The sequence below is a fragment of the Talpa occidentalis genome, unplaced genomic scaffold (genome assembly GCF_014898055.3).
Source record: "Talpa occidentalis isolate TD23 unplaced genomic scaffold, MPIMG_talOcc4v2.1 talOcc4.8, whole genome shotgun sequence".
Classification (NCBI taxonomy): domain Eukaryota; kingdom Metazoa; phylum Chordata; class Mammalia; order Eulipotyphla; family Talpidae; genus Talpa; species Talpa occidentalis.
Window position 1 is genome coordinate 19,987,796 of NW_023605194.1, and position 24,134 is coordinate 20,011,929.

A 24,134-nucleotide genomic window follows, 5' to 3' on the forward strand; every position below is an offset into this window, starting at 1 on the left:
TGCTGGGCACCAGGAGCCCCGCATCCGCCTGTCTGCCAGGGACACGTCTCCAGGCAACCTCCGCTACTTCCCTGAAAGCTGGGACCCCTTTCAAGGCCACCATGGCTCCCTCAGCCCTCCGTTCCATCAAGGTCCTTGACGTGTCCGTCCTCCTTATGGAGAGGGAGGAAGCACACAGGTCAGAGGCCAGCACACAGCCGTTGTCTAGTTGGCTGGGAACGTGACTATTCCTTCTCTCCCTCCCTTTCTGCCTCTCTCTGTCCTTTTGCTGAGGACCATGTACTGGGCTCAAGGACAGGGGATTTCTCACCTGTCTAAACCAGGCCGTGGCGTCCTTCACCCAATCTGGAGATGCCAGAGTGCTCCCCGTTCCCAGGGAAGATGGGCTCTGGGCCCAGTCACCAGGCTCCGAGAACTTCCATCTTGACAGGCAGTGCCAACAGCCAACCACTGAAGAATCACTGGCTTGGCTCTGTGTTCGCATCGGGCCAAGGAACTGTGCCAAAACAATCCCATTCCTGAGCCTGAGGTCTGGAGGAATCAAGGCCCCGTCTTGTATTCCCTGTTTGCTCTTGATCGGAACTCTTGGCTAGGCCCCAGGGAAGTTGCCAGCTTGACGTGGCTGCTGAAGGCCTGGGGAAACCTGACTGGCCTGACATCACATACGCCCCTCTCCCTGAACTTGCTAGTGCCTTGGGTTATACATCTCTACTAAGTGGCACTGGTGCCTTGAGAGTAGGACACAACAGATGCCCTGGTGGTGGTGGGCAGGCAGGCATCAGGATGGAGAAGGCGTGTGATCCCAGACCTGGGGATGTCACAGTGGGCCCAGCCGCGGTCTGCAACCTGGGCTGTCTGATAGAGGAGGAGGCACGAGTGGGCTTTGGTGACCATGTTACTCCAAGGGCATTGAAGGTGGTTGAGTTCTTGGCTAGACGTCGTGCCGTATATGTGTGACAATATGCTTGGCCTCAGCACACATCCCATCTCCCCTTCCCCTTTGGGCCGAGGTCATCCCGAGCTCCCCTTTGTATCTCCATTCCTGTCTTAAACCCCTACGTCTCCTCTCAAAGAAGGCAGGGCTTCTCACACATTGTGACAGGTGCCTGTATTTTTTCCTTCTGCGCCTTTGCTCCAGCCGTCCCATGCCTGGAATACCGTCCTCTCCCTACTGAAACCCTTCTAACTCTGCAACAGAAGTAGCACCTCCACCATGAAGCCCTCCGTGATTCTCCCAGCCAGGTGCCCCAGCTCTGCCCCTTGCCTGTAGCTGGTCCTTTTTCTGGGCCACCCTCCACCACCCGTCATTGCCTGTCACAGTCCTGTTGCTGAAGAATCCGCGCTCACAACCAGAAACCTTCTCGCATCTGTCCCCTCATAAAACTTGCTTTCATCTCTCTTTTGGCTGGAGTTGGTGACCTTCTCCACCAAACACTGCCCGAGCACTCACATGGTCACTTGCCAGTCACCCTGTGGCCTAGAGGGCTCCTCCGTGGGCCAGCCATCTCTCTCGGGATCCTGGACTGAGCACAGGAGAGGAGTATCAGAGCACCTAATGGCAGCTGGAATGGCGGCAGCGTTCCTGCCCGCCTGCAGAAGGAACCGGTGGCCTAGGCACATGCTGGTCTGCTCTGAGGGCACCACGAGTGCCCATCCCGCCCAGGTGTGGCTTTGTCTCTTGGACCGCTCGGACCGTGGGGCTTGGCCCTCCGTCAGGGTGATTATGGCAATTGCCCCTCTTTAAAGCACCTGCCTTCTCCTTTGAAAGTATTACTGACAGCTTTTTTCATTTTCTTTTTTTCTTTACCTTTTTAAAGAACCCTGTAATTTCTTTCTTTCTCCCCCCTTTTCTTTCTTGTCCCCTCTGTCCCCCTGAACTCTTTGAAATTGGCTCTCTGCCTGCTGACACCAAACTGATACTTTGCGTTTCACGTCTCCTTATCCCTTTATGGCAACAGATGTTGAAATTTTGTATCCTTTTATCTGCCCGGCTGCCCCTTCCTGTAATTACGGCCCTCTTGTTAGCAGTACAAAGTGGGCTGCCTGGCCTTTGAGCCATTGTGTCTGAACACGTGTGTGCAGGCGGGTGCGGGTGCTGTGCACGCGCACACGTGCATGTGAAAGGCCGTGTGCTTGGCCAGGACCCTTCCTTCTCACCTACCCGGCTGGGGCTGGCCGTGCCTCCTCATGGCCATCACTCTGGGCACGCTGGGGGCCCTTGCACCTCCTCCATTCTCTTACCCCACCAGAGCTGCAGATGGGACTCTAGAACCACCACTTCATTTCAAAATCTGCATGGCTCTCTGCAGCCAGAGTTCATGCCAGCGCAGCAGTGTGTCAGCCAGTCCCGCCAGCTCGCTGCCCTCTTGAACCCAAGCCTCCAGCTGGACCAGATGCCAGCCAGATGCCCCCAGCTCTGCCCCTTGGCTGGAGCTGGTCCTTTCCCTGTGCTGTCCCCTCTCTTGTCATCGCCTGTGACAGTTCTGTTGCCGAAGCTCAGTACCCACAACCAGAAACCTCTCATCTGCCCCCTTCCCAAACTTGCTTTCATCTCTCTTCTGTGACCCCCCAGTTGACTACATGACAGGCTTCTCTCCCTCACTGGATGGAAACCTCCTTGAAGACAAGGAGACTGTCTTCTTCACATTTCTCTGCACGTGATGCCTTGTATACAGAAGGTGCTCAGTGAGTTGTTGATCAGAAAGGAAGAGCGGGAAGGAGCCTCCTCTCTCAGCAACCATGTTGGCCCCGCTTATACCTTCAGGCTTTCTGTCCTGTTTGCCACCCATCCATCCGTCCCCTCTCCCAAAAACTAGTGTTGCATTTTGGGGTAAAAAACTAGTGTGCATTAGTGTTGCATTTTGGAGGTCAAATGGGGTGTCCTCACATCCAGACAGACGGTAGAAACGCGCACCTATAGGTCTCCAGGGAGCATTGTCAGGAACCCAGTATGTTGACAGTGATGCTAAGACGCTAGGGCCATGGGCACCTCAGCACCAGGTTCCAGGCTCTGGCTTGTGGTGGGAGCCTGGACAGGCTGGGACGCGGGGACTCGGGAGGGAAGTGAAGCAGGATGGGGTTTTGCCAGGGACTGCCCCTCTGAGCCCAACGCTGGCCTGTCTCTTAGGACCTCACCCACATGGACATCTGGGCCGTTACTCTGGGGATGGACTTCAGTTCCCTGTCCCCACAAAGCTGGTGATGGGTGGCATTTAAATTTCACTCCCCGCCTCGGGAATTCTCTTCGTCCTCCCTCTCCTCTGCTGATGTTGGGCGGGCCAAGCCACAGAAAGCTGGCTGCCTCCCCCCACCCCCTTACGGGGCTCCCAGGGTGTGTACTCTGCTGGCCTTTCCTGCCCATGTACTCTGGAAGCTTCCAGGGGGGAGCCAGACCCTGGCAAGCGGGCTCCTTGGGCTGCCTTCCCCGGCTTGGGTCCGATTCATCAGGCTCAGAGGGGCGGCCCCCTATGTCTTTTACTTTCCCTGGCTTGATAGAGAATTGCTGGAGCCGGGCTTGGGGGAGGCTGGTGTGTGGAGGCCCCCAGCCCTCTGCAGCTCCCAGAGTCCAGGCTTTGTGTGCAGGAGCTGGAAGGGAATGGACTTTTTGTCTGGCTCTATAGTGAGACTGGCCCTTGCTCCTGGCTCGGCCTGGGGGCCCTGAGTCGCAGCCCTGTTCCCACACGAGTCTTGCCACAGCCAGGGCTCTGCCCCCCCTTCCCCCCCAGTGAGCGGCCAGGATACATTCTCAGCATTCTTTCCAGGGAGAAGGGGTGAAATGTCTGAATTTAGGGGTGACCATATTATACAAATTGCCATCTAATTGTTTTTACAAGAACACACTTGCAGTAGGAAAAGGCCCCCCCGGAGGTGGTGCTGAGACGGTTTGTTTTGTCCCTCTTCCCCCTCCAAAGTTTGGGGCTATTGTTGGCTGATCTCTCCCTCCACCAGAGCAGTTGAGCTAGAGTTTTCTAGTTAAATTGGTCCTGGGGTGGGGGCCATGAAGGGCCCATGGTGCCATTTCTGTTTGTTTTCCCAAATCAAAGCCACAGCAGGGCCCCTGTGGCACCGCTGGGCTGCCATTGGAAGAGACGGGCCATTTCCCAGAGCCTGGTGTGTCAGTTTATACTCTGAACTTAACCTCTTGGGCACACACAACAGAGCCTTGAGGGTTCCGGGCCCAGAGGCAAAAGAAATTGTATCTCTTTATTGGCCCATTTAAAGCGTGTGTGGCCTTTTCAGAGTACCAAGAAGAGCATGGCAGACAGTCTGCAGCCCCTGGCCGAACTGGTGGGACTTGTCCTGGCCCCGAGGGCTGGTGTTCACTTGGCCTTTGGGTCTCTCCCAGATGGGGAGAAAATTTTGTTTCTTATCACAGATGTGGCATGACATTTTTCAGTGATGGGCTCGGACACGGAGGCAGGGGCCCAGGGTGGCAGTGCCATCTGGAGGCGGCGCTTACACTGCCTGCCCAGCCCAGTGGTGCCCAGCTCTCCTTCTCAAACCCAGGACCAGCTGTGGGCAGGTAGAGCCATGCTGGGCTTCACCTCCCCAGCCCCCACTGCCTTTCATCTTCTATTTCAAACACACAAACATGAAATTACTTCAGTAGATTAAAGGGGAGAGCTCCTCAGTCATTCCTGCAGGCCTCACTAATGGAGGGGGCAGGGCCCCCAAATCTAGGTGGAGAGGGGGCACTGCGGAGCAAAACAGCCCCTACCTGGTATGCACCAGTGTGTGCGCACCTGTGGGAGCGACCAGCCCATCTGGGAAGACAGAGCTTCCTGGGAGCTGAGGTCAGTGACCCTCAGAGATGCTGACCTGATCCTTTCTGCCTGATCCTTCATAGCATCACCCCCACGCCCCCAACACAGGCTTATCATCAGCTTCCACTGATGGGAGAGTCCGTCCCTGGGACAGAGGCTGGAGCAGGGGTGCTACAGCGAGTGTGCGCCCCGCTGGGTCACTGTAGTGCCCAGGGCTCCAGTGGGGAAGGCAGCGTGAGCAGATGGGAGCCCCCAGCCCCCGCCTCTGCCTGCAGGGAAGATGGCTTTGCTGGGGAGAGGGAGGCGGACGGTCAGCCTGTGCGTGGAAGGACTGGAGGTGAGGGCGTGTTCACCCGTCTGCCCCGGCCCTGGAGGATACTGCTGGGGCCAGGGCTGGACTGGTGAGACCACCCAGTCCTCACACCCTGTGCCCTCTTACCTGGTGTCTCTGTGAGTGACCGTGGCCATGCTGTCGTCCTGCCAGGGAGGAGAGCCCGGCATCCCTGGGTGAAGCTGCGGGGTTGGCCCTGGAAGGGGCCCCTCTTTTTCTTCATTCCCCCCAATCATGCTGCAGAAACTCACTGCATCTACCCGTCCCCAAGCCACAGGGATTAGCGGGTGTACTTGATGTTGAGGGGTAGTTGCTAGGGCCAGGAGGCCCCCCTACGTGGTTGCTAGGGGTCCGGCATCAGGGCGAGGGGTCTGCCCACTGCCGCGGTCACGGAGGGAATTACACAGTCACAAAGAAATTGTTCTTCTCGGTAATCTGCTCGAGGCCACCGGGCGGGGTGAGGGTGGGGGAGCGAGCCGGAGCGCAGCAGGCTGGGGGCTGTGATCACAGAGGCGTGCGAGCCCCGGGCCGGGGGCCAGCGGCCCAAGAACACCAGGGACCAGCCCGCTAAGCTGCTTTCTCAGCGATTTCTCTCCCCAGACACAAAGGTGTTTACTTGTTTTAACATCTCCTGAGACTCCCCTTCTCCCTTTGTGTGGTCTTTATCCCCAATGAGGTTTGAGCCCCAGATTACAGGCGGGAATTAAGGCATTGGACTCGGGCAGCTCAGAACGGCATGACCTGCAGGATCAAGGAGTATAAAGTAACCGAGTGTGTGTGTGTGGGGGGGGGCGACCTCTTCAGCAGGGCCCATTCATGTCTGCGGGAGGAGAGACTGCGGTGGCGTGGCGGCACGCAGGTGTGGTGGAGGGAGTGCTGGCCTCCGGGGGAGCCCTTCAGCAGGGGGAAGGGGCCCGGGCTGGGGGCTGCCCTCCCAGGCCCCTTGCTGAGGGAGTCTAGTTCTTGGGGAGGAGAGCAGCATCTGCCCAGGGGCTGATGCCATTTGCAGGTGAAAAGAATGTGTGTGGGCCAAGGTGGGCCGACCTCTCCTTACCTCCTCAGCCTCTCCTTACCTCCTCTCTCTGCAGCGGGCAGCTGATGACACACTTGGGCAGTGACTTCCCTCCAGGGGCTGGGGTGCTGGACGTCATGTATGAGTCCCCCTCGACGCTCCTGTCCTGCGGCTATGACACCTACATTCGCTACTGGGACCTCCGTGCCAGTGTCCGGTGAGCGTACAGGGTGGGAGGCCAGTAGCAGGAGCCTGTGCCAGCGCCACGGGCCCACAGGGAGGACACAGAGTCCACGTCAGGGGTCCACCACGTGGGACACCCCACCCTGGGCATTCCTGGTCCCAGGAGACCAGGGCCTGGGAGACCACAGGCACCGGGCCCTGGAAAGGGAGGGCATTTCTTAAAACCCCGGGAGCTGTCAGGTGTGGCCCCTCAGTCTTCCGCTCCAGCCCATCTGGGAGCCTAGCTGATGTCGCGGTCTGCGAAGCACGGGTGCCGGCATAAGCTGCCGTGGAGTCCGGGGCTTGGCAAGTGCAACCTTTATAGAGGAGGATTTTAAAGAATTTGGGGACTCAGCTTCCTTCTCTCCCAGTTAAAAATGGTTCCCGAAGGCCCCGGAGGAAGCTGGGGTGGAGGTCTCCCCTGAACCGCCCACCTGCATCTCCTCTTCTTGGACAGGAAGTGTGTCATGGAGTGGGAGGAGCCCCACGACAGCACCCTCTACTGCTTGCAGACAGATGGGAACCACCTGTTGGCCACAGGGTCCTCCTACTACGGTGTCGTGCGACTGTGGGACCGGCGCCAAAGGGCCTGCCTGCACGTGAGTGCCTGCCTCGGTCCTGGGGGGTGACTCCTGGAGGGGGTGGAAGCCTCCAATGGCAAAGGTCCCACTGACCTGGGCATCTCAGGGTCAGTCTCTTCCAGCCCCCAATGGGAAAGCTCTGCCCATTCTTGTGCCTTGCCTTGTAGGCCTTCCCGCTGACGTCGACACCCCTCAGCAGCCCTGTGTATTGCCTGCGCTTCACCACCAAGCATCTCTATGCTGCGCTGTCTTACAACCTCCACGTCCTGGACTTTCAAAACCCGTGACCTGTGGGCCAGGGAAGCCAGTTACTCAGGGACTCTCCTGACTGGAGGGTGCAGTGATACCTCCTCCCCTGTCCCATGGCGCCTGCGGTTCTAGACCTGTGACTCCAGCTGAAGGCTACCCACTGACTCGGGATTTGGAGTCACCAGGGGCTCGGTCCCTCCTAGGAACCAGAAGGAGAGAAGAGATGTGCTGCTGAGACAGGTAGCCAACCTGGCCAGGCCTTGCTTCCCTGTTGGCTAGAGCAAGGATCAGGCCTGCACCCTGGCCTGCAGACCCTCGAGCCGTGACAGCTTAGTGAGGCGAGGTGCTCAGCCTTCCCAGCTGTTCCCTTTCTGCCCCTTGCCTGGAAGGAGGGGTAAGGCTGCCAGTACGCCTGCTGGCACCGGCCCCTCCCACCTCAGTCAGACACCTCCCCCCCCCCCCCCCCCCCAGCCTTGACCAAGCTCTCCCTGCTGGGACACTGGCCTCCTCTTGATTTGAAACCGAGAGAGGACAAAGGGAACCCAGCAGTTCTGAGCCAACCCAACTTCAGGTTGGCTCTTAAAACATGCTACAGTGTTCACTTTTGTAAAAAGTAAAGCTTGATTATTCACAGATCTGTTTCCTCATTGGCTGTGGAGTCCTGGAAGACCCCAGGTTGAGGGAACAACAGATTCAAACTTGGGGATGTGCATGCTGGGAATAGGGCTCAGTGCTCCAAAGAATAAAGGTTTCTCTTCAGGAAGACCTCTATGGAGACCCCTGGTCTCCTGGCACCCTGGATGCTGGGGTAGGTGTCACCTGTAGGTGTGGAGAGGGAACTGTGGATGGGCTGAGGGCGCCCAGTGCTCTCCATCTGCACACGCTATGTCCAGCATGCACACCCCCACCACCCTAATTGTGGCTTTTCACCAATGTCTCAATATCCGGGGCTCTGTTTCCAAGGCTTATGTATTTTAAAAATGTCTTCCTCTCCTACATCTATCTTAGGGCGTCCACTTCTGCAAACTAGGGTAGCACAGGGTCCCTGCCAGCCTAGCCTTGGCCTCCATTGAAGGCTCATGCCTCCTTCATGCAGAAGACTTTAGGTTGAAGGTCCTCCGGCTGGAGGAGAAGGGAATGTATAGCCCCCCATCTGGGGACAGGAGCATACAGAAGTGGACAAGAGGGCAGTCTACCCACAGCGACTCAGAGTGACTTTACTCAGCAGATGCGCTCAGGATGCCCCGAGGCCCGGTTCTTACAGAGTCTGATAGCTCCTGGGAGAGAAGAGGCTGCCCCTGCATGGAAACACCTAGGCCCTGAGGTCTCATGGGTGCACTGGAAGAGCCTCACCGTCCTCTAGCTGGGGGTGCACATCCTTCATGGTGGGGGTGCTCACTACTGGGTCTTGCAGTCCCCATCACTGCTATGGGCCGTCTTCACCTTCTTTAGCTCCTTCTGCAGTTCTGATTCTGCTAACAGGACCTCCTTTGGCTTTTGGTACTGTGCATGGGCCAGAAAAAGGGCATAATTTAGTTATCCCACCCCTACCACACCACCCCTTCTGAACCCTCTATTCAGAGATGAGGAAATTGAGGCCTAGCGGGTTGAAGGATTTGCTCAAGGTCACATGGCTGCGTAAGAACAGGCCATGGACCAGAACCCGGTGCTGTGATTTCAACCTCCCCCAGGCACCTCCATCCTCTCCCAACTGATGATACAGGCAGGCTCTTCTTCAGGCCCCCACCCTGCTGTCCTCACGCTGCAGTAGAGGTGCCTGTTCTCTAGCAGGCGCACTCCACGGGGGTGGGGGGGACGCCTATGGCATGGGAAAAGAACCTCTCCCCGATGCAGTGGCTAAAAAGTCTGGGTGAATCTTACAGAGATGATCAGGGTGCAGTTGGCATGAGCAAAGCTCAGCAGGGAAGCATCCAGAGGCAGCTGGTATCTGTCTAGGTCAGGAATGGAGAACTTCTTATAGTACCTGTCGGGACAGAAAGAGGCCATGAACACCCAGCAAGGTGACCCCAACAGTTGGGCAGCAGGCCTCTCTGCTGCCAATCCCCTATACCTGCCACACAGCCAAAGAGGAAAAAGGCAAGCCTGTCAGAAGGCCAGGACTTCAGAGCTTAGTGACCCTGGAATGAACAGGGTGAAAGGCCTTGTGGCCTGTCTAGCAGTAGGAGAGTGGGGCCAGTCAGCACAGACCAGTGGTTGGTTAGTGGCTCATCTTTCAGGCTCGGGACCCCTAAACACATGCAGAGAAACCTCTTAGAATATACAGGCAAACTAGGCCTTCTTTGTACCCCAGAAAAATGGAAAATAAATGGAAAATGGAAAAAATGTGCCAATAAGGGACGGGATAGAGCATCTAGGGCCGGCTCCCAAAGGCGGGGAGCTGCAGTTGCCTTTTGCATGGGACTTCCACTGCGCCTCGGCTACCTCTTCCCCTTTGGCTTTCAAGGCCGTGTTAGCCTGACTCCCTGCAGACCACAGAGGAAAGGACATCCTCAAGGAGGGATCTCAAGAGGACAGAGCATGTGATTCACCTCAGAAGCTGGACCTCTGGGGCTCTAGACTACATTGCTGGCCTTGAGACCCCAATCCTCGGTGCCACACACACAGGGCCCCTATCATCTGCAGGTGCCAGCTCAGAGATGAACGATCCCTTTTAGTAAAGCAAACCAAACCAAACAAATAAAAGCTAAAAAAAAAAAGAAAAGAAAGAAACCCCAGATAGCAGGGCGCAGCTCATGATGTGTGTAACTGGACTTTGTTTTGCAAGGAAACCTGACCCCCATTACCAAAGAGGAAACCCAGGCTCAGAGGTGAACGGGATTAAAGCAAGCGCCTTGCTCCTGGTCCGGGGCTGGCTGTACCAGGGCACAAAGAATGGCCGCCTCATCTCACGCCGAGTCCACCGGACATTTTCCTGGCCGGAAATGGGGTCTCTTTGGCTGGTACTGCCAGACCTGTCCCCCAGAGCTCACTCACGTGCGGGCTGGGGCAGGAAACCCCGCAAGCAGCTGGAGAAGCCGGCGCTCTTCATACTTCAGAGGGTCTGGCTCTTGTGGGGACAGCTCCCCCCAGTCCACCTCAAAGGCCTGATGCCCTGGGGGCTGAGAGTTGCCATCAACGTGGCACGTCTGCCCCTCTCTCCCTGCCCAAATCCTCAGTTTTGAGGCGGGCGCTCCTGGCTCCCCTCCAGGTTCCCCACTCCCCGCCAAGCCAAGGTGCTGGGGCTCAGGGCAGGAAAAGAATGTTTACTTAAAGGAGACAGTTCAAAAGGCGTGGGGGTGGGGGGTCCTAATGGCACCACAAGTTTGCTTTATTTTCCAAAGCTCTGCCCCAGGGAAAGGCGATCCATCTGCCTGCAGAGCGGGTGGAATGCCCGCATCCTCTTCCCAGCCAGGCTAAGGGCGCTTCCTGGGGCCCTCGGTCTGGCCAGTAAAGGTGGCAGACACTGATAATAGGAGGAAGTCAAAGGTTAAACAGCAGAGATTAGCAGAACACAAAGGCTTGTTAGGAAGTGTTAACATCTTCCCTGCGAATAGACACGAGCAGCAGAACGAGGAGTGAGGAGCGAAGCAGCCCCAGCACAGGCAGCCCAACCAGACCGGCAAATCAGGGGGCCTGTTTAAGGCCTGGCCATGTAGAGCCTGGGCCATCCTCTCTGCCTACCTAGCTCCTGGGCTTGGGGGCCTGGGGAGCTGACACACACCTGTATGCACTCAGAGGGGCACTATCAAGCCACATTCTCCAGGTTGGGGCAGTGACCCTGGAAAAAGAATCCCAGGGCTTGGTCTCCACAGCAATGACAAGATCAAAAGGAATTTGAGGTGCATGGCTTGACACCCCCCCATTCCCTGTCCTAGTCCCACCACCTTTCATGAGCCAAGCAGAATGGGACAGAGCGGGTCTAGAAGTTCAGCTTTGTTTCGAGTCTCTTCTAGTGGATTTCATTTACTGGTTCAGGTTCAACAACTCTCAGGGGTTCCTACAGGCAGGGTTCCAGGGAGCACGGAGCACCTGCTTCCTCCCTGAGGGAGCAGCCCACCCCCACTCACCTCTTTCCTTGTCCTGGAGTTTGCTCTGAAAGGAACTGTTAGGGGGAAAGGATGTCCTACACACCTGATTTTCTCACCAGAGACAGAGGCCCACCGTGCTCAAGTGTGCCCACACTCAAGCAGCCGTGCGTCACATCAGCTCTGTCCCAGACCCTGAGCTCTGAGCTGGGCACTTGAAGAAGAGACAAGACTGCATCCCTGCCTTGCTGTCAGGAGACTCCCTGTGTTGCCACTAAAAGCGAAGCCTCACAGCGGGTGGTCCCCAGGCTTCCTGCAGGACACAGTCCCAGTTCCCCAGCCCAGCCGCAGTCAAGCTGCTTCGACTGCTTCGGGGCCAGGCACTGTTCCGAACACTTTGAGACCCCAAACAACCCTCTCGGGCTGGGGACGCCTCTTCTCTTCTATAGAAGAGGAAACTGAGGCCCAAAAAGTATCTTGCCCAAGTCACAGAACAGGTCAATGGAGAAGACGTAATTCTAAGTGATAATCCCCCAACTCTCCTGAGCCCGCCACCTCTCCACCTGCATCTGACCAAGAATGGGGCCGATAGAGTGGGGTGGACTCCCTCCGTCCTGCACTTTACCCTGAGCAGGTTCACTTAAGTTCTTTCCTCAAAGGAACTGCCCTAGAGAAACTCTGGCTGTGAAAGGGACTGGCCGCCTCTGCACCGCTCTTCAACCTGCGCCAAAGGCCAGCTCCTTTATTTTGGCTATTTTGGAAGTGACCTATTGTACCCCATCACTCTACAGTACCCCCTTCCCAATTCACAGTTCTTTCCCATCCCATTCTCCCTTGCAGTGAAGTGACAAAGGACACAGGTGGCCTGGTCTTCAGAGAGACTGGCGGAGGGGGTAAAAGCAGCAGCGCTACGGTGATCACAAGGGCCAAGCCCCGCACACCTCCAGGGGTGCCCTGTGTGCCTGTGCACAGGCTCCCCAGAGTGCTCCAGAAAAGCCTGCCAGTTTCACCCTCAGAAAATCACTAGGCAAATCTTTCTTAACCATCAAGGCTTAAGGCCCACTGGTCACCCTGCTGCTGCCTTTTTTTTTTGAAGATTTATTTATTTATTTATCCAAGCACTGGGTACAGTCAGAAGCGCGGGAGGGTGAGAGAATTCACCAGAGCCAGAGCGGGGAGCAGAGCAGACAGAAGGACCGAAGCACACTGCTGAGGGGAGCAGCGGGCGGCAGGAGAGGTCTGCGCGCCATGTGGGACCCTTGCCGGCGGCCAGGGATCGAACCGGCGCTGCAGAGGCTGCGGGCAGCTTCACAGCCCAGCGCTCAACCACTGCGCCACCAGGGGAGGCCCTGGTCACCCCTGCTCCTGCAGCCCCACCTAGAGTCATGAGGCGCATTCGCAGACTGAAGGCTCAGAAGTTAATTCCGAGATTCCTAAACTCAGTGACCACAGAATCCCTTTTTCTGGGGGTGCCTGATGACACCTCCCAGTGTTGGTATCACCAATGCCAAATCAACTGTGTCTTCTTCAAGTTCCAATTTCCAAAGAATTATTGAGGAGCTGCTTCATCCAATGCTGTATAGTTTCATCAAATCCTCTAATTTGTGAGGCGGGTAGAAGCATTCCTCTCCTGGACGAGGGAACTTTGCCCAAATACCACAGGTAATATGCGGCAGAGGCCAGATGGAAGCTGATGGCTCACCCAGCACCCTGGCCCATCCCGCTGCCAGCTTCTAGGCCGAGGCTAACAACCTTCTTCCTGCACACACACTCTTACCAGGAATGAATGGCACCACACCAGGGTCTTGGAAAAGTGCTTTCTTCCCCCAAGAGTCATCCCTCTCCAGTGCCTGAGGTCACAGCACACCAGCGACAATTCCCTCAAGAAAAGTGGCCACCTCAGCCCTTCTTGCAGGGATGGGTAAAGGAACTCCGACTTTTGTTAGGAGACACACTGCACAACACTAGAACTGGGGCAGGCACGGAACTTGAAGTCACGTCAGAGGGAGACGCGACGTGGGAGACAGAGCAGGTGCCCGGGCCTGGGGAGCACCACCGCCCCTTCGGCGCGCCAGTGTTGCTAGGTCCTGCACAAGCCTGGGCCCCGCGGCCCCTCGGATGGGGTGATAATCAGAAAACGGATAGTAAAAGTCTCTCGGTTCGGCTCGAGGCAGGGCAGGTACAGAACCCGGTGCGTCTCCGGGCGGGGGCCAGGGCCTGGGCTCGGGAAAGAGTCGGTCAAGGACAGAGCCGCGCCTCTGACCGACCGCCCAGTGCGGGGACCGAGGAGAGCGGGGCTGAGCCAGACTGGCCCGCGGGGCTCCAAGGGCGGCACGGACGCGCTCCTCTCCCTCCGCGGAACTGAAGCCCGGGCCTGCCGCCCCAGAGCACCACTCCCGCCCCGCCGCAACTTGCCCGCAGTTCAAAAAGGTCTCGGGGCGCCGTGCGGGCGTCTGGCCGCGAGCTCCAGGCCAACAGCGCCCCCTATGGCCGCCTGCGGGCCGGGGATGGGGCCCAGAGGCTCTGCCCGCAGATGAATTTTTTGGTGAGCTAGCTAGCCGCTCTCCGCTCCCCGGTAATCACATTTCTGCCTGATGTCTGTATTCGACAGTGACCTCTGGGGGACAAAAGGGAGGCAGCAGCCAGCTCCACAAACTGCTGGGCTGCAGATTCAAGTGCTATCAGAAGCACTTTTGTTCCCAGTTTGGACCCAGGGCCGCCTCCGCCAGGGAATGCTTGCTGAAGCATGGAGTTTGTTTTCCTAACGGCAATTTCTCTGTTGTCTGAAATTGCTAAATTCCACTTTAGGCACTGACTCCTGTTAATGATGAGAACAATAACGGGAATAAACTGCCTTTTATCTGAGGGCTTCAAAGTGCTTTATAAACGCAAACCCTTATTATTATGACTTTATATTTATAGACATGGCCCACTGCAGGGGCTGCTGGCTGCATGTACAGCAATAATCCTAAAATTAATTCATTCATCTCCAGTCTTCCCCGTCCCCTTAACCCTGACAAAGTGATTGGATGTGGGGGTCACAAGAGGAAGGTGGGACTCAGGGCTGCACAGGGGGATCCTGGGAGCCACACTGGATCCCTGTGGGCCTCATGGACCTGAGGGAAGTAGAAGGGGAGGCTGGGCCACAACATTTGAGAAGATGGACAAAGAGCTGGGTCCTCTCACCACGTGGAAACCAGAGGGTGAGTGGGGCCCCGCTGGGCCAAGCTGACTGCTCTGTGAGGCACGCTGGGTGGCTCCACAGCTTGTGGACCAGTCACTCATTGTCGTGAACAACACAAGCTGGTACCATACAACATTTCTCTAGGTCAAGTTTGATGTATTACAGGCTTTTCTCTTCACCTGTGGTCAGCCTGCGCTCCAGAAGTCCAAATGGGATCAAGGTATTTCCAAGATCGCCAGCCCAGAAACATCCCTGCCTGGATCAAATCTCCACCCTGGACACTTCTGTCCTCTCAACCCCACATTTTGCCTGTCCCCTAGCAAACCACAAGGAGAGGAGCAAAGGAAAGTTGAGTTCCCCTTTTGAAACATAATGCAAAAGACTTCTAGGAGGCCAAAGCAGTTACCCACTCTCCCTCAGTCCAGGGAGGGATCAGGGTTGCTGCTCCCTGGTGCTGTTTTAAGTCCTGTAACTGCCACCTCAGAGGCGGGCCTCCCCAGTCATGGCTCCCTGCTAACTCTGAGCTGTCACCGGGTCAAGTGTGCTGTGGACTGGATCTAGCGGGTACTTTAAGGCCACAATAACCTTACAGTAGAACTACATAAGATCACAAGCTAATTGCCAGGTGATTCCCTCACTCATCTCCTCATTCATCCAGCAAAAATAAATCAAGTCCCAGTAATGCCAGGCACTACACCAGACACTCATTGTTCCAACTCCCCTGCGCTGATTATGTTATTCATACCGGTCCCAAGAGGAAGCCTCTCTGCCCTCTGGGGTAGGGAGCAGTCTGAGCCTTAACCCTGGGTCCAACCCCACTCCCCACCTTGCCCCACACAGGCAGGCAGTGCCCACCACACTACTTACTTTTTGTTGGTGGTTCTGACAACAACACAGCGCTCTGTCTGGTCCACACAGACACTATAGACATCCTTAGGGTAGGGGAGATTTCGAATCCGCCACTGGAAACTCATTTTGGTATCCTTCCGCATGAAGATGGGCTAGAAACAACAAATCCAACTCTGTTCTTGGAGGGAGGGGCGGGTAGGGTGGCATGACCTCCCATTCTGCAAAGCTTTACCTAGGGGCAGAGTGGAAGACCCTCAGCTCTTCTCCACAACACCCCTCTGATGATGCTATGGCCGGGACACTCCAGATCTGTCACCCTCACCCTGGGATGGCCAAACCCCCGGGTATGACTCAAGCAAACATTTATATAGCATGTGTGCAGGTGGGGACACTAGAGATGAGAAGTAAACATAGTCGCTGTCCTCAAAGGTCAGTCCAATCCCACCCGACGCCCGCCCCTGACCTGGCCCGAGACACATACATTGGCATTGCTCTCCTTGATGAGTTCAGGCCCCAGGCTCCCTGCTCCTGGGGGTGCTGGCTCTCCCACCTCAATCTGCCACTGGCCCAAGGCTCCAAGGGCACTTTTCAAACGCCACTTTCTCACTGGGGAGAGAAGGAAGCAATGGAGTTATGGGAAAAAGAGGAGCTCTGCTCTTTTCTGATGAATTGTCAACTTCACATCAGGCAAGAACAGAATAAAGGAAGATGAGGTTAGTAAAAGGGCAGTTACTTGTAAGGGAGAAAATCTGGATCCCAAAAGTGTGAGTTGACTGAACACTTTTTCCTTCTAAAGCTGACAGGTAGATTTATCTCGTGATTCATAAAGTCTATATACAGAAATTCACTCATCGCAGGTATACCTGGCTTAAAACAACAGCCCCCAAATGTATTTAAATAAAAATTTAGACACATGCATTTTAAATGCAATATTTATAGAAAAGCTAATGTGATTTTTTTCCCAAGTGGGACCATCCTTTTATAATGCAAATAACTATCTGCATTTTACCTTGCTTTACAACTCAAATATCTGCATAAGACTTTTTTTAAGTAAGGCACATACATTATGAAAATTATTAAGTGAAAAAACTAGTGCAGGACATTACCTAAACCCCCTGCTGGGATTTTCAGGACCGCCTCAGCCCTGTGGAGGCAACCCTGTCCTGGTGCAGGTTATCACTGCAGGGGCTTCCCCCCCCACCCCCAGCGGGGACCCGCCCCTCCCCTGCTCCTTCCCCTTCCCACTGCACTAGGGTGTCGCCAGCCTGGGGAAGCCAGGTGCAGCCTTCCTGCCGCTGGTGTAAGGAGTCACACAAAGGGCCTGGGGTCCTGCTGGAGCCCTTGCGTGCGCGCCATGTCTGCCCCGGTCAGGCGGCCGCAGTCCGCTTCTCACGCAGGCTTCTGTGAGACCTTGTGAGGAATCAGGCCCAAACACCCTCGCTGCTCCGAGTAAGGCATGCAAGCTGAACACAAAAGAGTGCTGTAAGATTAGAATTTTTCCTTGAATATGTGTTTTTTAAAGGTCTGCTGCATTCTGCAGTGTGGTTTTATTACGTCTTAGGGCCAAAATTCTCCCTAGAAACACATTTCCAAGTTTATAATGAAAATTAATAAGGAAGAGTAAAACTTGGAGATATGCTTTATAGGCAACTTTTTCCCCCACAAATACTTCTTCTCTCTTAAGTGAATGGACTGTGACTGGGAGTATGTCCAAGTCTATTCATGTAATACCTAGCTCAACTGGAAGCTGGCCTTCTGGGGGTCTCTGTCACAGTCACAAACGCAGAACTGACAAATGCCTCCAACCAGCAGCTCATTGTGACAAGCCCCAGCACCTCGTTCTCCACTGTAGCAAACATGGCTCCCAGTTTCTCACTCAGACTATGCATATAGTCTATGCATAAAGTATGTGTGCAGAATGCACAGGAAATTAATTTTTCCCAGGCACACTGATAACAGCACGAGGGCACAGCTCACAGGGAGGGCACCAGCTCACCAGGAAGCACATGGGGCCAGTCGGCAAGAAGGGCAGACAAGTGTCCCTCCACCCTGACAGGGCCACCAAGTAACAGCACAGCCATCACACATTCTGAGGTGGGGGATCCTTTAGAAAGCATCTACCCCAGTGCCTATCTTTTTAAAGTGAGAAATATATTTCTTCTCTGGTTGCTCTCCTTCAACCCTCGCCACTGTTCTCCAGGGGACAGAGAATGAAGAATTTCTGAGGTTCAGGGAAAGAAACTAACTTGCAACTAAAGCCACACTAAAATCCAGGTCTCAGGCCTCCCTGGTGGCACAGGGGTTAAAGTCAGTGCTATCAAGCTACCAAGCTATCACCAGCCACTGCAGCACTAATTCTACCCACATGGCACAGCAGACCTCTCCTGTCATGCCCGCTGCTCCCCTCAACAGTATATTTTAGTAGGTCCGCCTGTTATGCTCCCCACTCTCTCTCTGGTGAAGCCTCTTACCCCTGCACCTCTGGCCTACAACCCAGTTCTTGTATGCATAAATAAATAAATCTTGGGCCTCCCTGGTGGCACAAGGGGTAAAGCACCACACTATGAAGAAATCCACAGCCTCTGCAGCACGAGTTTGATCCCCGGCTAGCCAGGGAGCAGCCTACATGGCGCAGCAGACCTCTCCTGTCACGCCCGCTGCTCCTCTCAGCAGTGTATTTCAGTGGATCTGCCTGTTCTGTTCCCCACTCTCTCTCTGGTGAATCCTCTCACCCCCGCATCTCTGGCCTGTACCCCAGCTCTTGTATGCATAAATAAACAAATCTTTAAAATAAATAAATAAATATTTAAAAAAATAAAATTCAAGTCTAAATTTGAGTCATTAATAAAAGGTTAAATTATATTCAATAAACATTCAATAAGCATTGATATTTAGAAAAGTTTCCATTTTTTTGGTAAATAGCACTAACTCTTATATTTTAGCCTTTATTTAAAGAAGGGCTTTGATGATCTGAAAATGTCTTTTATGAGGAACACCTCACTATCAAGGCCAGGCCACTGCTGTAATCCCGGGCCTCATGCAACAGGTGTCCTCAAATCCAACACCAGTGTAGCCAGGAGAGGCGATTCTGACCCCGGGGCTTTCTGTCTACTCTCTTATTCCAAGGGATTTGGGTTTTGCAGAGAAATCTTCCCAAGGAGCATATTAAGGAGGAAGGTCAGCTACTGGTGTCCTTACTGCTGACCTTAACAGTTGCTTGGGTCACAGGAACTTGGCACCCTTGGCTGTCTCATCACCATTTTAAAACACCTTGGGAAATTAAATTCTTTGTTAAGGTGCAGGTGAAGGTCTCCCTACTCATTTCCTTATAAGATCCAATGTAAGATCGTGATGAAGTCCTGCTATTTCCCCCCCATGTATATGGGTGTGAGTGCACACATGCAAATACACACTCTGCCTTGTCTTTCTTGTTCTGTCTTTGTTCCAAACTCAAGGACAGTTCCTGCGGCAACAGAAGACCGTCTCCACCTGCTGTCACTCTGATTTGATTATATGTTAGCCCAAACTGGTGTGTGCGAGGCAGCTCCCTGGGACGCTGTCACAGCTTCACGGCTGAGCCAGGGCCAGGCCTTGGAAAGGAGGCTGTCAATGACCGCGTAAAGGGTCTGGTGGGGAATATATGAAGGAGGCTGTGCCTGGGGGCTTTTTCCTAAGTCAGCAGGAAGCAGGCTGATGTCCCAGACTGCTGAAAGGAGGCCCCATCTTTCAGGTGGGCTGGAAAGTGGAGGTCCTCAAGGCCTCTTTCCCCAAAGCTCCCAGCCCTGGCCCACTTCCAATGTGGATAATTACATTCCCCTCTCCTAAATACTCCCTGCAGCTTAAACTGGATGCAGGATTCTTCTTTTCTGCCCTAAAACACTGCAGCATTGCTATGTGGCTATTAAACAGCTGCCACGTCCCATCCCTGAGGAGGTTGAAGGGAATCGAGTGGGTCATTTATAAAGCTGGTGAAGTGCTTGGGGATGAAAGTGCTCAATATCCTCCAAATGCAGCCTGGGGTGGTTAGGCTGGCGGTCAAATACCAAAGCAGATTAAGCCTGTAATCCGAATGTAATCGCTAGGGGATGGCCTGCCCTTCAGCCTCTGCCCCCCTGGACATGCTGTGTTCTTCTGGGGCTGGTTTGATGTTCCGATCATTGTTATGGGGCCCTTCAGTTTTTTCCTCTATGAATACATACAGCATCATTGTGGGGGGTGGGAATGAACAGCATTGAGAGGGTAGAAAAAAAATATGACACTGCTACGCTTATTAACACTGACTGGAAGAGCTCTGCTCTACACAGATGCACTACTGGCGATTCTTCCCTGAATTACTTTCTGAGTTTTTCCAGCAGAAAGCCAATTTGGCCAATTCTCAAACTTGTATAATTAGCTGGAAAGTTGGAAACTATTTCCACTCACTCCCATAGTAACCCTGTCCATATTTTACTTCGTAGAATGCACAAGCAAAAGTCAGCTCGGGTCCTGGCATTATTTATACTTAAAAATCAGCAAAGAACAGTATTTTGCAAGGGCAGCTGGCGGGGGTGGGGTAGAGTGGTGGAGATGGGTAAGAAAAGCAGTTACTGCTCACAGCGCCCAGCGGCTCCAGTGGGTGTTCCTGTCTGGCCATCTCTGTCCTGCTCCCACTAGCTCCTACTCACGTCATTCTGGGCAGAGCAACTTTAGTAAGAAAAGAAAACAGGACTAAATATTCTCAACCCCCAGCAGGATGCCGCTGTAGACTAAATCATGGGCTCTAAATCACAAGACTTAGGCTGATGTCCCACCAGAGAAACTAACCAGCTATGTGATTCTGAGCAAGATGCTTAACCTCTTGGGGCTTCTGTTTTCAACTGTAAAATGGAGACTGTGTACCAAGTGCCTAGGGCTGTAACAAGGATGATTAAATGAGATGATTCTTGTAAATCACTTATATGCTGCGCAAGGAAAGTTATGGTACTGATATCATTATTAGGTAAACTTTATCCAAACAGTATTCTCCTATGAACCTTCATTTCTGCTCTTAAAAAAAAAAAGGGCTTGGACATGTCATAACAACAACAACAAAAAATCATGATTGTATCAACAGATGCTGAAAAAGCATTCAACAAAGTTCAACAACCATTTACGAAGGCCCTCGCAATTCTCAGGATAGAAGGAACATACCTTAATATAATAAAGGCCCTATATGACAAACCCATAGCCAATGTCATTCTCAGTGGTGAAAGCTGAAAGCCTTACCCTTAGGATCTGGAACAGGATAAGGATGTCCACTCTCACCACTGCTTTTCAATATAATACTGGAAATCGTAGCCAGAACAATAAGATAAGAGAAAGACATACAAGGAATCCAAATAGGGAAAGAAGAAGTAAAACTATCACTATTTGCAGATGACAAGACAATATACATAGAGAATCCTAAAAACACTACAGAAAAGCTAATCAAAATAATTAACCAGTTTAGTAAAGTAGCAGGATACAAAATCAACACACGGAAATCAGTATCCATCCTATATGCACACAATCAATAGAAGAAGAAATCAAGAAAACCATCCCTTTTATAATGGAAACCAAAAAAACAAAAACAAACAAACAAACAAAAAAAAACAAAAAACAACCAAGTACCTGGGAATAAACCTAGCAAAAGAGGTGAAGGACCTATACAAAGAAAATTATAAAACTCTGTTAAAAGAAATAGAAGACACAAAGAAATGGAAAGACATGCCCTGCTCATGGATTGGAAGAATTAACATTATCAAAATGGCCATCCTACTGAAAGCAATTTACAGATTTAACGCTATTCCAATAAAAATTTCAATAACATTCTTCAAAGAGATAGAACAAATATTGATAAAATTCATATGGAACCACAAAAAATTTTGAATAGCCAAAGACCTCCTGACCAAAAAGAAGGAGAATGGAGGTATCACATGCTTCAAACTATATTATAAAGCCATAATAATTAAAACTGTATGGTACTGGAACAAAAACAGACACACAGACCAATGGAATCGAATAGAAAACCCAGAAATAAACCCAAAGATTTATGATAACTAATCTTTGACAAAGTTGCAAAGAATATGCAATGGAACAAGGACAGTTTGTTCAATAAATGGTGCTGGGAGGGCCTCCCCGGTGGCGCAGCGGTTGAGCGCTGGGTTGCGAAGCTGCCCGCAGCCTCTGCGGCACCGGTTCGATCCCCAGCTGCTCCTCGGCCACCGGAGGAGGGTCCCACATGGTGCGCAGACCTCTCCTGCCGCCCGCTGCTCCCCTCAGCAGTGTAGTTCGGTCCTTCTGCCTGCTCTGCTTCCCGCTCTGGCTCTGGTGAATTCTCTCACCCTCCCGCGCTTCTGACTGTACCCAGTACATGTATAAACAAACAAACAAAACAAATAAATAAATAAAAAACATGCCTCTATTAAAAAAAAAAAAAAATGGTGCTGGGAAAACTGAACTGTGATATGCAAAAAAAATGAAGCTAGACACCATGCACAAAAACCAACTCAAACTGGATAAAAGGCTTAGACATAAGACCTGAAAGTGTAAAATATATAGAAGAAAATATAGGCAAAACACTACATGACATACACCTCAGTAACATCTTTAAAGATACTTCCCCCAAAGTAAAGAAAGTGAAAGAAAAGATGAACATATAGGACTACATCAATAAAGAGTTGATGAGACTCAACAAAAACAAAGTAAACAATCCAGTCAAAAAATGGGCAGAAGAGCTAAAAAGACACTTCTCCAAATAGGAAATGCAAATGGCCAACAGGTATATGAAAAATGTTCCACATCACTTGTAATCAGGGAAATGCAAATCAAAACTACAATGAGACACCACCTCAAACCAGCAAAAATGGCACACATTAAAAAAACAGGAAACAAGTGTTGGAGAGGATGTGGAGAAAAAGGAACTCTACTACACTGCTGTTGGGAATGCAAACTGGTCCAACCACTATGGAAAGCTGTGTGGAGGTTCCTCAAACTACTAAAAATGGAGCTTCCATATGACCCAGCAATTCCACTCCTAGGAATCTACCCAAAGGACACAAAAACATTAATTCAAAAGGATGCCTGCACCCCTATGTCATTGCAGCACTATTTACAATAGGTAAGCTATGGAAACAACCCAAATGCCCCAAAATAGATGATTGGATCAAGAAGAGGTGGTACATATACACAGCAGAATACTATTCAGCAATCAAAAAAGATAAACTCATGCTATTCACAGCAACATGGATGGAAATGAAAGGGATTATGCTCAGTGAAATAAGCCAGAGGAAAAAGAAAATTATTAGATGGTTTCAGTTATAGGAGGAATATAGAGGAAATAAGGGACCAGGGGAAAAAAAATTATAATAAAGTAAAAAACAAAAGGAGGGCCCTGCCTGGTGGCGCAGGGGTTAAAGTCTCAGCCTACAAGCTATTACCAACCACTGTGGCCGTGAGTTCAATCCCTGGCCAGGGAGCTAAGACACATGGCACAGCAGACCTCTCGCTGCTCCCCTCAGCAGTGTATTTCAGTAGATCCACCTGTTCTGCTCCCCACTCTGTCTCTGGTGAATCTTCTCACCCCCTGCACCTCTATCCTACACCCCAGTTCTTGGATGCATAAATAAATAAAATAAATTTTTTTTAAAAAAACAAATTAACAGGCAACTATTAATATCAGAGACACTCTGCAGGGGAGGGGGTAAGGATGGGATCAAACTGGGAGGAAATGTGTTCTTACACATGGGACTATGGTGATGGTGCACGCGTGAATTGGTGGTGGGAATTTTACGGGGCTACACCTGAGAGGAGAAAGCATGCATTGTACAAAAAGGAAGAATGATGTAAAATATATATAAAATAAAATTAAATTTTAAAAAAGCGCTTGGAGGCCACTGTCTGTTCCCACCTGCCAAGAGGGAAAGTTGCCGCTTAATGTGGGGTACTACAAATGAAGGAAGCTGGACTTGTTTTTCATTTTAATTTCATGTCCAAGCACAACTAAGAGGCCTGGGTTTCATTTGTTTGTTTGTTTTCACAGCCACAGCTGCTATGGCTGTTTTATTTGCTCTGTGTGCAGGAGGGAGGTGATACTGGGGCTGGAGGAGAGGAGCTGCAGCGAGTCTGTGGCCTGGTGATGGGTGGTAAGCTCACGTGACCTCTGTTTTTATAAGCTTGCCCTGTTAGGCATTCCAAGGCTGTCACCCCCTGGGAGCTCTATAAATTACAAGGCATTGTGAGGATATTACTACTGTATTGGTTTCCACCAAATCAGTGTCATATGCTAAACACATCAAGATTTTTAATAGCACCAGACTAAGCCAATTGGGACTGGAGTCCAAGCAGCTCATAATAAGGAGGGATCAACACTTCACTCTGTAACTGAACATGCGCAGGACACACGTTTTAAGACTGGAGACTAAGAGAATGCAAACCAGTGTAATCCATGTTGTCGGTTCTAGACATTTATGAGCTGTCAGAAAAGGGGGAAAAAAAATTCCCTTGCCAATACTACCTGTCGATCAGGCCCAGGAAGAAATTAAAGTCAAGAATAATGACAAGAAAATAACCCAGCCCATGACTCCATCATTGGTCTTAGCATTTCAGTTGGAACTTAATAAAAAGACCAACTCCCACTGCTGACAGCCTTAGGCCCTGGGTCAAAGAACCAGCCACCTAGCTCTGGGAAGTCGGTTAATGCTGATGTGCATACCTGGAAACAGAGAACGGACAAATCAAATAACCCCCAGAAACCTGAGCTGGAGCAACTACTCACAAGCCTATTCTGAGAGGAAAAGAGCCGCAGGAATGAAAATGACAAAGCTGCAAAACCACCACTTCTCCCCCCTTCTCTCCTGGAATCCTTCATTCTCCAAGGTGAGGGTCGTATTTAATAGTCTGCTCTGACACTGCTTGATCCC

General features: G+C 52.2%; 2 protein-coding genes across 8 annotated transcripts in view; one reads left to right on the forward strand and one right to left on the reverse strand.

Moving 5' to 3' along the window:
• Positions 1 to 7,613, forward strand: part of FBXW4 (F-box and WD repeat domain containing 4) — a 116,250-nt gene extending 108,637 nt beyond the window's left edge. For all 5 annotated transcript variants that reach the window (XM_054690345.1, XM_037495985.2, XM_037495984.2 and 2 more), the window contains exons 7-9: positions 6,183 to 6,323; positions 6,786 to 6,927; positions 7,077 to 7,613. In XM_054690345.1, coding sequence (XP_054546320.1) covers positions 6,183 to 6,323; positions 6,786 to 6,927; positions 7,077 to 7,196 — 403 coding nt within the window. In that variant the 3' untranslated portion in view covers positions 7,197 to 7,613. The remainder of the gene's footprint in view (positions 1 to 6,182; positions 6,324 to 6,785; positions 6,928 to 7,076) is intronic.
• A 21-nt stretch (positions 7,614 to 7,634) lies between these two features.
• DPCD (deleted in primary ciliary dyskinesia homolog (mouse)) overlaps positions 7,635 to 24,134 on the reverse strand; it is a 38,564-nt gene continuing 22,064 nt past the window's right edge. For 2 of the 3 annotated variants that reach the window (XM_054690347.1, XM_037495988.2), the window contains 4 exons: positions 15,698 to 15,822; positions 15,235 to 15,368; positions 9,040 to 9,142; positions 7,636 to 8,661 (listed from right to left, as the gene is read on the reverse strand). In XM_054690347.1, the coding sequence (XP_054546322.1) occupies positions 8,557 to 8,661; positions 9,040 to 9,142; positions 15,235 to 15,368; positions 15,698 to 15,822 (467 nt within the window). In that variant the 3' untranslated portion in view covers positions 7,636 to 8,556. Of the gene's footprint in view, positions 8,662 to 9,039; positions 9,143 to 15,234; positions 15,369 to 15,697; positions 15,823 to 24,134 lie in introns of all 3 variants that reach the window. The other variant, XM_037495989.2, reaches the window with a different exon arrangement.